The following is a 14,415-nucleotide window of genomic DNA, read 5'->3' as shown; positions in this document are numbered from 1 at the left end:
GAAATAGACCACTTATATCTTATATTTTGAGCTCAAAAATACCCTCACTGTTATCTCTAGAAACCACAAATACCCCTCAAAAGTTAACAACCCAAATTGTTAATGATATGGCAAGTCATGTGGGATTGATCTCTCCACCTAAGCTGCCAGCTAGGATTTTCATAAACTCATTCTTTCTAACTATCAATTCATCCTCCCAAATCAGCAGTATTTGGGATACGAAATTTCCTTTACCTTATGGAAACACTATCTCCAGTATTTGCTAACCCAATTTTTAACTCTTCAATATTTGTTTGATTATTGTACGAATTAAAGCAATCTAAATTTTTTGAGGTTCAAAACATTTCTTTCAATTCTTCTAGTCGATGTTACTAAGTCTTAAATATCAATTAAGGAAAGACCACATTTGTCAAGCATATGGGCTATCAACTATGGCATCAACATTTTTCTTGTTTGAAAGCAAGAGATAACATTTTTTTTTAAAGTCAGCCTCGGAAAATTTGACTTTCTCAAAGTGAAGTCTTATTTTACGAGTTGTTTTTTCAAAAAAGGGTAAAAAATGCATCAATTTTTTCTCTCAAATTTAGGATTTGATTTGGGAGGATGAATTGATTGGTTAACAAGAATGAGTTAGTGGTAATCAGGGACATCGTGCTGGTGTGCGTGTTGTGAAATCAAGGATCTGCGAGGTGGGAAACGAAGGTTCTGCTCCAGTTACGGGTCAAGCGCTATTGTTGATTCACATTGTTTGGCTCATGTTAATTGGTTTCGTTGGGCTGTTTGGGCTGCTATGATCGATCAGGTTTCGTTGATTACTTGATTTAGGGTTAGACTTGATAGGATGATTTTTTGTATAACATACATGTATCTTTGTATGTATGAGGGGAATATACGGCTAGATGATTTTAACTTTGTTCTTATTTTTTGTTGGATTAATACAATTTTAGGAGATTTAGATTTTTAAAAAAAGTTAGTGGTAATCCTAGCTGGCAGCTTAGCTGGAAGGATCAGTCACACATGGCTTGCCATGTCATTAAAAATTTGGGTTCTTAACTTTTGAGGGGTATTTGTGGTCTTTAGAGATAACAATGAGGGTATTTTTGAGCTCAAAATGTAACGGAGGGTATAAGTGGTCTATTTTGCATAGTTCAAGGATAATTTTGACCATTTTCCGTAGATATAATAAGCCTCTAAATCTATAATTTTGATAATTGTGTTTCATAGTTTTAGTTCCGTTTGTTATTAAGGTTGCAGTTTGTATATTTCGCTTGCGAATATATAAATAAGGTAAGTATATACAAATTTTGTATTTATACATTTAGAAATTTTTAGAACTCCGTTTGTATATTTCACTTACCAATATACAAACAAGGTAATTTATTATTAATTTTTCATAAATCGTATACAAATAGCTAGGATAAGCATATACAAAAATTTGGATTTATACAATCATGAACTAAATTATACAAATTTTGGATTTATACAACTCAAGTGAATTATACAAATCAGACGAATAACAAGAATTAGGGAAACTGTAGCCGTGAATTACAATTTTCTTACATTATAGCTATAGTACCTAATATAGGCTAAATGTTTGCTATTATGCATAATTTTCTCATGTTTATTTTTGGGAAAACTAAACAAATGAGATTCATTAAGTAAAGTATTTACCTAAATTGGATTCAATCTAGTATATTTATCCTGATTAGACCCACTACTTAAATTGAGAAATTGTGCATAATAGCAAACTTTTAAAATAAATGTTATAGCTACTGTTACATTTAATTCTACACTGTAGCCTATGTTTCACGAATTTTGCCATTAGATGGGACCCACACAGTTGTATGTAATATAAATAAAAAAAAGGAAGTTATGGTTTTATACAATTCACTTCCCCTCTTTTCTCACCCCACTTCCTTCAATTTCTCCTAAAATCTCTCCCTAAATCAGTTTGAATTTCAAATCCCCCGATTGTGGTATCAAAATTGCCTAAACGTGTTTAAATCAATTTGTTTTTATTTTTCCTTTTTTTCTTCCCAAAATCTCTCCCCAAATCAGTTTGAATTTCAAATTCCTCTCGGTTGTGGCATCAAAATTTTTAGCTAACCGCCTAAACGTGTTTAAATCAATTTGTTTTTATTTTTTTGGAAATTTTTTAAGTTATTTCATGAACTTTCATCTAAAATATTTATTCCTATAGTTATATATGTATACATATACAATTTACAACTAATACAATTTTATATAGCTTTTAATAAATTTATACATATACAAGTTCCAAGCTTATCCCATAGATCATACACATTTACCAAAAGAAGTAAATATACAAACACAATTTTCATAAATATCGATGAACTCGTATTATATAAATTTAGAAAAAATGAAAAAACGTTCCATATTCAAATCATACAGTTGTTCAATTCACTTTATACAAAGCATATTAATCCATGTAATTATACATGAATGTATAAACTACTTAACATTCCATTGTTCGATCATATATACAAATTGACAAGAAAAAATATACAAAAGAAATTCCATTCCATTGTTTTTTTCTTTCTTTCCCACTTAAAATAACGTTCGTCCTCAAATGTGTTCAAGATCTTTGTCGAAATATCACAATATGAATATTTACCATGCATGTTCCACTTATACTTTTTAAATGAGTTATCTTCTCCGAACCTATTTGATCACTTCAAAAATTGTATCATCCATCCTTACAAGTTACAAGTCATAAATCAATTTAAAAAAATTATGGGTGAGAGGATAAAATAGGGAAAACCTGTAAAATTCACAAAATGACTAGGATGGTCGTTACAATGAACATGTACATACTTGGACACCAAGTATATTAAATGGATGTCTATTTGCCGTGTATATACTTGAGCACCAAGTATATTGTACGAGTGACTAGTTTACAAGACATAATATGTTGTGTTTATATCCATCTTACACACAATATATATTGTATATTTATATTACAACACAAAATATATTTACGTAGATATCCATTTTATTTGGTTTATACTATTCGGAAAAAGATTACATCAATTTTTGAAATCTAAACGCTACATAAACTAGAAAATGATAAGTTGATTAGTCACTGCCCCAACAATATACTATAGGGTACATTTTGGAGAAAGAATTGCACCTCAAACTTGGCTATTTTTTGTGAACCAAAATAGTGAATGTGGAGAACCAGAGACACCCTATCTATCCCCCAACGCTAGTATTTTAAATTTGGAAAACAAAACGATCATAACTGTGAGATGAGAAAATTCCATGGCTACTCTTCACTCTTGTTCCTTTTCTTCACTTCACAGCTTACCCTCTCTAACTGTAAAGTACTCTCGAGCTCAGCCAAGGATTTTGCGATTCAATTGCCGATCCAGTAGTGATGATAAGGAGGTCTCATTTGTTTTAGTAAATTATGTATATTTCTCTCTGTTTAGTAAAATTGCTGACAATTAATTATTCAGGATTATTTGCTGGATGCTCCTGTTTCAATTGGGGACGGCTTTTCTTTTAGCGGAGGTTTGGTTCCAATTCCGATTCTTCAATTTTGATTATGGATCAACACTATATTCAGAATATCAATTATGATTTCTTTTTGAGTAGGGAAGTATTCAGATGAGCCAAGTCCGGCTGATGAATGGTTCAACAAAGGAAAATTTGTGCGTTTTTCCATCCTTGATCGAAATCACGCTGCATTTATTTGTTAAAATTCTGAAATTCAGTGATATTAATTTAGGTGAAAGCTTATCCGGTTTCTGGGACTGGGGAGAAAGCAAAGGATCCCATTTTTGGACTTACAATGGGTGGGAGTTCGCAGGCGTCATCTGATCTTTTCAGGTGAATCTGGATGATTTATTAGTTTGTTTAAGGGAGTTAGTAATCTTATATGTAGAAATTGAGGATGGGTTGTTTGCAGGGTTGCCCATTGAATATGATTTTGTGCAATAGATGGTTTTGTGTAGAAAGTGGAAGCTCTAACAATTCTCCCATTCTATTAATCCACGGCTTACCATCACAGGTTACCATATTTCCTTTTACCATTCAAACTAAGGTCTGTCTTTTTCCATGTAACCCTTGTCTTGGTTGATAGTTTGCTAACCATGCATCAACTCCTACTTTTTACAGGCATACTCTTATCGCAAAGTTCTTCCCATTCTTGAGAACAACTATCATGCTATAGCACTTGATTGGCTGGGTCAGTATTTCACTACTTCCTTTCTTGCTTTATCTTCCTAATTTTTTCCCATTCTCAATGCTACCTTAACTATGCATTCATACCTCTACAGTTAGATCAAGTGACTGTTTTTTTTCTTACTGAATCCATCGAGTTCCAGTCTCGGAATCTTCAGTGTGAATTTCAAATCCAAAAGAACATACTCCCTCCATCCCATTTTATCTGACCGGCATGAAATTTAAGAAAGAATACTTTTAAAACTTATGGTTTAAAACAATCCTTAAGTATTTGTGTGGCGGGTAAAATGAGAATTTTAAAGTTAATATATTTTTTTATATACAAAAAGGTATCATTCTTCTGGGACAAACTAAAAGGGAAAGTGCATCACATAAATTGGGTCAGAGGAAAAAACATATTAGAGAGGGACCATGTCTTACCCCTAAATGTGTTACAACATAGAATAATGTTGAGAAAATGTTTACAAAAGAGATGGGGTAAGACTTTTTTACATTTGTAGCTTTCAGAAAGGCTATTTCAGGGGACAGAATTGATTATAGATACATAAGTTTAATTAGTCGATTTATTAGTGAACAAGGAAAAATATTATCAAGATGTGTGAATAGATTGACCTTGAAACAACAATGATTAATTACTCTTACTCTTACTATAAAACAAGCTCATTTTTTTTATCTTTGTTACCTTTTCTCAATAATGAGAAACAATTTGAAAGAACCGAGTCAAGATAATATTGTACATGGTTAGCATTAACCTATGCAACCCAAATAATGAAATCTTTAGTTGTAAAATGGTCCTTGGCTGTATACTAATACTTCACAATTCCATTTGATCATTTTTCAGTGCAGCTCTAACCACATGTCTTTGAATGTGTTTCTATTTCTTATGTACTTAACAGTTTTAACAGTGTCTCCATGTTATCTTTCGTTCTAGTTTTTCTACTATTCTTAAAAGATAGTGTGAATCACATCTATCTATAATCCTGTCAGGCTATATGAATAGTTTTACCTTCTCCTTACAGGATTTGGATTCTCAGATAAGCCCCAACCAAAATATGGATTTGACTATACATTGGATGGTGAGTCATAATTTCTCTCCACCTAGTAACTATGTTGATTGGACTCTTCAAAAATATCTCCGGGTGTGTGTCAGATCCTCCCAAAGCTATGTATTTTTGAAGGATCCTACATGGGCCCAAAAAATCTTTTGACGGACCAAACAACCCAACCTAGTAATATAATTATATGATCAGATTGTTACGATGTTGGAATCTTTTTTTCAAAAGAATGAAGAATTTCTCCCTCCTTTTTAACATTCAATTTTTTATTTCTGACAGAATATGTGGCATCCTTGGAATCTGTGATCAATGCTCTTACTGACAAAAAGGTTACTCTTGTAGTGCAGGTATGTTTATATGTATAAAAAAAAATTCTTCTATAGGACCACCATGCTGTTTAAACTTATATTCAAAACAAATCTGAGCCCCTCCACCCAACCCCATCAATTAAGCGGGAGGCAGTGCCCCCGCCAGCATGCCTACTTACTCATTTATTTGCCTGTAAGCATCTAACTTGCAGTGTGTTGCTTTTCTTGTGAGATTTGATTTGAAGAAAATCTTTGCTTTTGCCACTCTTACAGGGGTATTTCTCACCAATTGCAATCAAATATGCTAGCAATCACCAGGAAAAGTTGAACGGCCTGATACTTCTAAATCCGCCAGTAAGGATTAGTCAACACTTAACTGCAATTAGTACATGCATTTATTTGCTGAACATTTTTTTGTCATATTCTGCAGATAACTTAATTATTCTGTAAATTATGAAATTGCCAGCAAACAAACATATGATGGTTTTCTCATTTCCTAGGCTGGAGGCCTTTCCTAATTCTAGGACCTTGAATCATATTATTTTACACTCTTTTCAGACATAAGAAAGATAGAACTGTCTTAAGGTTGACGTTTAGTCTTGTTTCTTCAACTTCTTTTTCTCCTTCAAATTAGTTGAGTGAAGTAACGTTCGGATTCACTAATCCATTTTATTTTTGGTTTACTGAAGCTTACTATAAATCATGCCAAACTGCCGTCAAGCTTATCTGTTCTGAGCAACTTCTTGTTGGGGGAAATTTTTTGTCAGGTAGAGAGGAATAGGATGCAAATATTTTCATGTTTATTCTGCTTGCTGACATGCATGTTTCTCTGGACTCATCCTTGGTTTTAAATCTGTTGCTATCAGGACCCTCTTAGAGCCAGTGATAAAACATTGCTGAGTTGTGGTCCTTACCAAATAAAAGAAGATGTGGCAATGGTTTACAGAAGACCTTATCTCACATCTGGTTCTGCAGGGTTTGCATTAAATGCGATAAGCAAGGCAATGAAAAAACAACTTAAGGTGCACTCTTTTTTATCCATGTCTTAATTTTCTAATTAATTAGTTTCAGGCTAATCCAACTCAAGTTTAATTTTCAATGGTTACCAGAAAAGTAATATGTATCCAAAAGTATCTCTTCTCAGTGCTAGCTGGCTAGAATGTTGTTTGTCCTTTCTTTTCTTTTCCGACCTGCCTCAAAGGACGGAAGCAGGTGTCCTTTGTTTTTCTTCTTTTTTCCCTCCCTATTCCATTGTTGAAGGCATATGAGAGAGGGTGGGGATTTTTTCTTCTAGGAGCACCATGGAGCTCACATGGTATAACAGAAACAAGGAATTCAGGACCTGATTTTATGGAGGTTTTCTAGCTGAAATTGTTTAAATGGAGTTAGGTAAGGAAACTTTCAGCAGAGGTGACGATTAGATGAGTTGGTAACAAAATGCATCTAAATGTTAGAAAACTAAAACTATCTTTTTGGGGAAGGTCTAGAATAATTGTGTAACAATTACAAACAGAAATAATTGGTGTGAGGGTCTCCCTTCTGTCTAACAGAAGAACATTCATCATCCTGCTGGCGAATTTTCAGGGATAACCTGGTCAAACGGTTTTTTTTTATATCAATTATACAGTTTGATTGGCTGCAAACTTAGATATGCATTAATGGAAAGGAAGATCAAGATATACATTTCTTGATTTATTCTCATCAACTTACTTGTTGTAATAGTATAGATATAGAGGCTTTGACATTGATATCCCACAGCTTTCTAGTATTGCATCAACTGAAGGACTGACAGCAGCATTTGACACAATCACATCTAACTTCCCATATTTCTGGAAAATTACAATTTTCAATTAACAAAGTTGGATCAGACGACATAAAACAACATTAACCTCCACGAAATGTAAGCACAGACCAAGAAGTGTTAATAAAAGGAAGACATGGAGTAGGATATCGGAACAGATTACAACTTCTCTCACTGATTGGGGGATCACAATCAAGACTACATAGGTTTTAGCTATGCAGAGCTTGGAACACAAGTTTTATCACAATTATTTTAACCCTTGTTTCTGTTCATTTCAAATGAAAACTTAAGATGTCATCTAAAATTCACAAAATATGGAGATTTGTAAATCCAAAATCTACTTTACAATCCAAATTTCTCCATCCAAATGGGAATGGGAATGTGCTTCAGAGAGCTATATTTGTCAACAGAAATCCCATAAGTTGATTATGCGATAACCAATCAATTCTCTTCTTCCTATTAGTCTTGTAAAGAAGAACAGAAAATGCTGGATTTCAGTTACTTTATTCTATCTTCCTCTTCATTTAAGGATATATTAGTCTAAAACTTCCTAATCGTCAGGGCTATGTTGAGGACACAAGAGCAATACTTATGGACAATAACTGGTCAGTCCAGACAACAGTCTGCTGGGGACAAAGAGACCGCTGGTTAAGCTTTGATGGTGTAGAAGATTTCTGCAAGGAATCAAAGCATCGACTAGTTGAACTTCCTATGGTAATGACACTATTTTGTTGCTCTTTATCTTGGGATAGTATTACAAATGCAGAGCATTGCTTTCGTGATGAATATCATATTCTTGAATATGCCTTCTGAACCCTCAGTAAATTAAAACGGGAACTTATGGTCATTTGAGCACCGCTTATCAGAAGTTGATTCGTATTAACAAGTTAAATATTCTTTATATCTTTCTTGTGTTTCAATGTGTTATTGGTTTTTAGAGAAAAGTGTATTTATTTTCTGAATTATGCAGTCAGGACATCACGTTCAGGAGGATAGTGGTGAAGAATTAGGTCAACTCATTGCTGGAATTGTTGGAAAGAGAAGCAGTTTGTGATTGTTATAAGATCTAATCTATGAATTAAATGGATAGTCCATCTGTTGATATATATATATATATATATGCATACACATTAGTGTGTTTTGCTAATTGTACAACATGATGTATATCTAATAATGTAATGCTGCACGAGATAACACCAGAAAATGGTTGAATTTCATTTTTCAGCTGCTTGACAGTTTTGTATTTTCACCAATTGTTTCAGACAGAGAATGAACTACAGAGTGAAAATCATAAATGACTCTGGCTGTCTGAACTATTCTATTTGTTTTTATACATAATTGGGGCTTATGGAAATTGACAATGTCCCTCTGTTATCATGGCCACTTGAAATCCATAATAATTATCTCAGGTTTCCAGAGCTTGAAGACAGAGGAATAACCGTAACTTGTGTGTATCAGTTTTAAGTTTGAAGATGCAGCCCCTTCAGTCACTTTTTTTGTTTCACAGGCCGCTGAAAGGGATCAACCCAACATTGATCTTCTCTGGCAGCTTTTTTCCATCTATTCTTGAATCTTTCCAATTCTACAAGAGATTGTTTCCGCACCTGCATATGACTGGGTTTATCATAACATGGAACTAAACTTGGGCATTCTAATTAGTCATGTGCTTAGTCGCTTCATAAGTGATTCAACAATAGAAGATTGTCTTATTGCATTGTGTCAGTGGTGTAGATACACTAGAACAAGCATGTTAGAAAGACGGTGGCAACTGCAAAGATAAGCTACTAAGGTTCTTGTTGAAAAAGTAAATGGAACTTACAGCATTTCTTGCATCAGATGGATGAGACTCTGGCAGTCCCTGCAATGATATTTCAGGTAATTCATTTTATTCAAGAAGTTGATTGTTGAAAGCTAGTTACTTTTAGTACATACCATTTTGTTTGGTGAACTTTCCTGTTTAGGATTTGTTCCTTGTTCTAAAATACTCTTCTACATAGAAAGACAATGGTTAGGATTTACTGAAAAGATAGGAGATGTTCAATTGTCTACTGTAAGTTTATCCCCTTTGGTTTTGCTGGACATACCTCATTTTCTGCACCACCTAGTGTTGGAAGACCATAGTGAACCAAATATTCTGAGTCAACAACCCCAACATTAGTGGTTCGGTTCCCCTATCAAAAATAGTTACAGATCAAACAGGAGAGTAGATGTGTTTTTTTTTAATTGACGATAATTTCTGCAAAATGTAATTGCTGGTGCAGGAATTGATACCTGCGCACAATATCCAAGCTGAAAGTCCACCCCCCATGCATGAACGAAGTCATTCTGTAATATCAAACTTACCAAATTCAATAAGAAATTTGGTGTACGACTAGTGTGTTAAGATCTGAAAGCATACCTGAATTATGTACCAGGCACAGCGCCACGATGCTCTTGAAAAAACAGGAGCCATCATTTCCACCCACCTGCATGTTAATTCGGAATTCAAAGATGGATAGGAAAGATGTGAAATGAAACACAATTCTTTCTGCCTATTAATATTACCCAGTGCATGGAGGTTCAGTACTGTCTCCGTAGCACCTCCTTCCAGGACCCTTTATGTTTATTGTCCTCCTGTTTCAACCATAAGAGTACATCCTTTCAAGAAGATCCAACTTATTACTGATAAACCAGTCACTGATCATGAAAGTAATAATACCTGTGCACTCTTGATCCCTCTTCTCGTGCTGTAAGTTTGTGGTGAATTTCTGAAATATCTGCATCGATTGCTGGTTGTGATATCTGAAGACCTTCTTCTTTTATTATTGATAAATATCTGCAGGTGGAGATTATTTTTCTGGTTGACATCAATGGCTCTTAGTATGAAGATATATCTTTTTAGCCCTATAATTACCGTCCAGCATGGAAATTTTCGACTCCAAGATCTTCATCCCAGAGGAATATGTAAGCATACTCTGCAACAATATCTGGGTGTAAGAACCTCTTAGCAAACCACCTAAAATAACAAGAGAATAAAGAGTCAGTTAATGCTTTTACCATTATAGAATAACCTGAGTGAAGGCTATTAATAACACATGGTGTGTGTGGGGAAAACAAGTATGGGATGGAGTTAGGCTTTGATTTGAGAATACAGACTCTCAACTCGGAACCCACAATGTCTAAATTTTGGATCCGGCACTAGTATACCAGTCTGACTGTGGATGTAAAGGCTCATACCATTTAGTTTGATTAATAGCAGAAATGTGAATAGCAGTGCTACTCCATTCAAGATCATTCCATTCATCGAGGAGGCCATCATAGTGAAAAAGCATAATGACAAAATCAGTATGAGGAAACTGCAAATGATATAGTATTATATATAGTTAGTTAGATCGCTAGGATGAAAAATGATTAATATCTATGGCGTCTCACCTTGTTTACAATTTCATTTACATTCTTTTTCTGCTTAATTCCGACTGCCATAGCTAGTAAGCTCATTGGTGATTTTGATTTCTACAAGGAAAAAAAAACATTACTACTGCCTCTTATAGTTAAAACTAAAGATAAAAATAGTTTACAGGACAAGCAAATGTATAATCAGTCATATACCCTTTTATTGGGGGGACCCCAGAGCGGATGCATCTCTAAATCAGAGGTCTTAGCCACAATACCTCTGGGTAATGTCTCACTTCCTTCAGGCCTGCACTCATCCTATAATAACTTGCACATTAATTAATTAATTACACAACTAATTAACTCATTTCTTCACAAAATTTAGATGATCCCAACCTCACACATCGATCTAGGTATCCTCATTCGGAAGGCTTCAACCATTTCACATCCTATTACTTTCTGTACCAATTAACAAAAACATCCATTATAACTATATATAGAGTTATGCCAAAGAAGAATATAAATAAGACTTTTCAATCTAGTGGTGTTAAACTAAAGTTATGTCAAATGTATAAAAATGCAATGAAACATGTTACGTGGAAAGTTGAAATTAAAGTATTACCAGAGTAATTCATTTTTTTTTTGTGTGACAGAGGGAGTATATATTACTTACCTCTTTACATTCAGTGATGATGAAGGTGCTTCCTATAAACAAAGCAGCGGAAAGCAGAATTGCACAAGTTATTAGGCAATTCCAACCTAACAATTTATTTTTCATGGTATCACAATTTGAAGCCATGGGAACGGTGCAAAATCCATTTTATATATATAAGGAGAGAAAAGGGTGATGCAATGCATTTACAAGTATTTCCAATAGTATACTTAATAGAGGTCAACGGGAGATAATAGTGGAAAGTTGCTTCAACTCTACAAAAAGTTAGGCCAAATGGAGGAAACTAGAAGATATTGACTGCTCATGGATGAACTGTTATGTCCAACCACGGGACTTGTTTTTTTTTCTTTTCCTTTCCAAATAACCACAGAAACATTTTTTTTTCATGGAAACATATTACGTCATACCAGACACACCCTTAGTTTAAAATCGAATCTAATGTTGTGTAGAATTTAAACGACTCACTCAACAAGTTTATTGTAATCGTGTAGAGATTAGGAGCCGCGATCGCAAGGTGGGTTCCACGATCATGATTCATGACGAAATGGGTATGTGAGAATATTAGGTTTTTTCCTAAATCGGGATTAAGCATTTCATAACATATTTTGAGTTCTACACTAGACATGATTTTGGAGCTATTTTTGAGATTTGTCGTGGGTGTACCAATCTAACCTCCTTATTCTTATTTAATAATTCATGTCTTGGGTTGAAGATTGGGGATTTCAATCCCAAAACTAGGAATATGGAAATTTGAGATTTGTATTTCAATTTTGATGAAATTTGATGTTTAAGACCTATGTAGCTATGAGTATTTCAATTTTGGAAGAAAGTTTAGTTTTGACCTAGGGGGATGAGTGTAATGATCCTCCAGGTCATTTATGTGTTTATGTCTTATGTTCATCGTTTAGAGTGTTCCTACACTGATCCCAAGTCATTTATGTGTTTATGTCTTCTGTTCGTCGTCGAGATATGCAAATTTATGTGTTTTGGAGCCTTTGAACCTTGAATGATCATTTTTATCATAAGTTCGCGAAAATGAACTCAGAATTCAATTCTGACAATTTCATCAGCTCCGAAAGGGTCATTTTAGACTAGTAATATGGTTGAGGCTTTTAGTGTGAGAACATGTGATTAGGCATTTTAACTTTCAAGTTAAGGCCTAAGTTTGACTTTAGTCAATGTTGCCATCCCGTGAGAGGGCGCAACGTCGCGGCGACTCACCAAAAAATAATTATCTATTTTTAAAAGAATTTTAAAAAGGGGAAAGTGAGTAAAAAGGAGTCGCCACCTAATTTTAAGAAAAACTAGGAAACTAATTAATTAATTAACTTTTAAAAAAAATATCTACGAAACTAATAGATTGTAGGTAGGGGGTTCAAGTTATTTCGAAGGAAAGGTGTTAGACATCCTTCGAAATCCACAATTGTGGGTCTCGACTGAATTCATTTTTTCAAATTGAGGAGGAGATAAAAATAAATATACAAGTATAATAAACATGTGATATACACAAGTAATAAAATAAAACAATAATGTAAGAAACGGCCTAAAATTTGCCTAACATCGATATATACAAGATAATGAATAAATAATATAATTCGAACTTTATTCGAATAGCTTCAATGGGAAGCAACTCCGTGTACCTGTAAAGATACTTAGTAAAAGTGTTAGTAATAAATAAATATGAATAATCAAATAATAACTTAAAAACAAAAATCCGTCTTATGAACATGGGAGGCCTTGAAAATCAACGATAATTTCTTCATCGGCCATTTTTAACAAATAATGTATATGAATTTAAACTAAATTTCTGTCTTTTAAAATAGGGAGGCCTCCAAAATCGACGGAGAGATTTTTTCATTGGTCAATTTTAACATTTGCTAAAAATAACTTAATTAAGAACAAAATGCATCAAATAAATTTCAAGCAACACAAATAGAACCCAATGTAAATGATACTCAAGCTATCTAAAGAATAACAACAAATATATAACACATCAATTTTAACAAAATAACAAGGCAAAGTAATAATTTAAAGCTTTAACTAAAATAAAATAAACAATTCAAAACTTAACAGAAATGATTTTCAACAAGGAATAACATTCAATCATTGAACTATAAATATCACATTAAACTAGCAAAGGATAATATAAAGTAAAATAAAATGACTTGTGAGCAGTATCCAAAACATAACAATACAAATTAAATAAAAAAATAAATATAAATTGTTATAAATAAAAGGAAAATATTAAACTAAAATAACAAAGAAAAGGAAAGAGAGTAGTAATTATGTTTTGCTTCTATCTTGTATATATTTATTTCACATAGAATGGAAGGTTTTATAAGCCTTCAAACTTGGAGTAGTATACTTGCTACAGTGATCTACTTGCCTCCAAGATGAGTGGGCCCCATCCACATGTACATCCAATTCTTTGTTTTACAACATAAACCACTAATTCCAACAAAATAAAAAATGGCCAAACATGAATAAAATAGAATAACAATAAATGAACAAAGTAAACCCCTAGCAAAATGCGATACGAGACGGTAAAGCTCAACAAAACTATCATAACGGAATATAACAAATTCAAATCACCTTGACAGAATAAAATAAATTCAAAATGACAATCATTGTGAAGAATCGGAGCATAACAGAAGTAAAATAAAATTAAACCAAGAAAAATAGTGAATAATCAAATAAAAAGATAAGTAATGGAGACAAACAGTGAGGTTTCAACAGTGTGGAGTTGGCCGGAAATGACTGAACCTTTGAGCTTCGCGGAGTTGGATTATGGAGCTTCGAGCTCGCTGGTGCAAGATCTGGTAAACTGGTTGTGGTTTACAGGCGATGGAGCCACGCCGGAGCTGGAGTCGGAGCTTCGAGCTCGCTGGTTCGCGTGAAAGCTGCAATAAGAACCAAATATAAATCGTGAAAGGGAAAGGAGAGGGGATCTGGTTCATTGGTGGCTGTTTGGACGAGATAGAGGCTGGTGGTGGAGGAACG

General features: G+C 33.8%; 2 protein-coding genes across 3 annotated transcripts; one reads left to right on the top strand and one right to left on the bottom strand.

Moving 5' to 3' along the window:
• The first annotated feature begins 3,113 nt into the window (after positions 1 to 3,113).
• Positions 3,114 to 8,668, top strand: LOC102586068 (haloalkane dehalogenase 2). Its single transcript, XM_006353767.2, has 13 exons — positions 3,114 to 3,408; positions 3,480 to 3,534; positions 3,619 to 3,674; positions 3,752 to 3,852; positions 3,964 to 4,033; positions 4,141 to 4,210; positions 5,226 to 5,282; positions 5,541 to 5,608; positions 5,843 to 5,923; positions 6,259 to 6,336; positions 6,436 to 6,591; positions 7,932 to 8,084; positions 8,341 to 8,668. Exons 1-13 carry the CDS (start codon positions 3,283 to 3,285, stop codon positions 8,422 to 8,424), a joined length of 1,155 nt encoding a protein of 384 aa, XP_006353829.1. The 5' UTR covers positions 3,114 to 3,282; the 3' UTR covers positions 8,425 to 8,668.
• Positions 8,562 to 12,856, bottom strand: LOC102586402 (uncharacterized). Of its 2 annotated transcripts, none has more exons than XM_006353768.2 (14): positions 11,416 to 12,856; positions 11,139 to 11,201; positions 10,959 to 11,060; positions 10,782 to 10,862; positions 10,587 to 10,705; positions 10,264 to 10,365; positions 10,069 to 10,185; positions 9,915 to 9,983; positions 9,769 to 9,835; positions 9,642 to 9,695; positions 9,455 to 9,541; positions 9,303 to 9,359; positions 9,190 to 9,228; positions 8,562 to 8,974 (listed from the first exon to the last, which is right to left on the bottom strand). In XM_006353768.2, exons 1-14 carry the CDS (start codon positions 11,539 to 11,541, stop codon positions 8,858 to 8,860), a joined length of 1,200 nt encoding a protein of 399 aa, XP_006353830.1. In that variant the 5' UTR covers positions 11,542 to 12,856; the 3' UTR covers positions 8,562 to 8,857. The 2 variants fall into 2 exon arrangements, with proteins under 2 accessions (XP_006353830.1, XP_006353831.1); XM_006353769.2 differs by having other exon boundaries at positions 9,303 to 9,356.
• Between the last annotated feature and the right edge of the window lie 1,559 nt (positions 12,857 to 14,415).

Source organism: Solanum tuberosum, unplaced genomic scaffold (genome assembly GCF_000226075.1).
Source record: "Solanum tuberosum cultivar DM 1-3 516 R44 unplaced genomic scaffold, SolTub_3.0 scf00161, whole genome shotgun sequence".
NCBI classification, from domain to species: Eukaryota; Viridiplantae; Streptophyta; class Magnoliopsida; order Solanales; family Solanaceae; genus Solanum; species Solanum tuberosum.
The sequence above is the reverse complement of the archived record's forward strand: the minus strand, read 5'-3'. Positions and strand labels throughout refer to the sequence as shown.

Coding starts and splice junctions, on each gene's coding strand:
- LOC102586402 (XM_006353768.2), bottom strand. CDS start 11,541: ATGGCTTCAAATTGTGATACCATGAAAAATAAATTGTTAGGTTGGAAT. Junction 9,360..9,454: donor TAGGTGGTGCAGAAAATGAG/GTATGTCCAGCA, acceptor CTTTCTATGTAG/AAGAGTATTTTAGAACAAGG. Junction 8,975..9,189: donor CATCTGATGCAAGAAATGCT/GTAAGTTCCATT, acceptor AGTCATATGCAG/GTGCGGAAACAATCTCTTGT.
- LOC102586068 (XM_006353767.2), top strand. CDS start 3,283: ATGGCTACTCTTCACTCTTGTTCCTTTTCTTCACTTCACAGCTTACCC. Junction 3,675..3,751: donor GGTTCAACAAAGGAAAATTT/GTGCGTTTTTCC, acceptor ATATTAATTTAG/GTGAAAGCTTATCCGGTTTC. Junction 8,085..8,340: donor GACTAGTTGAACTTCCTATG/GTAATGACACTA, acceptor TGAATTATGCAG/TCAGGACATCACGTTCAGGA.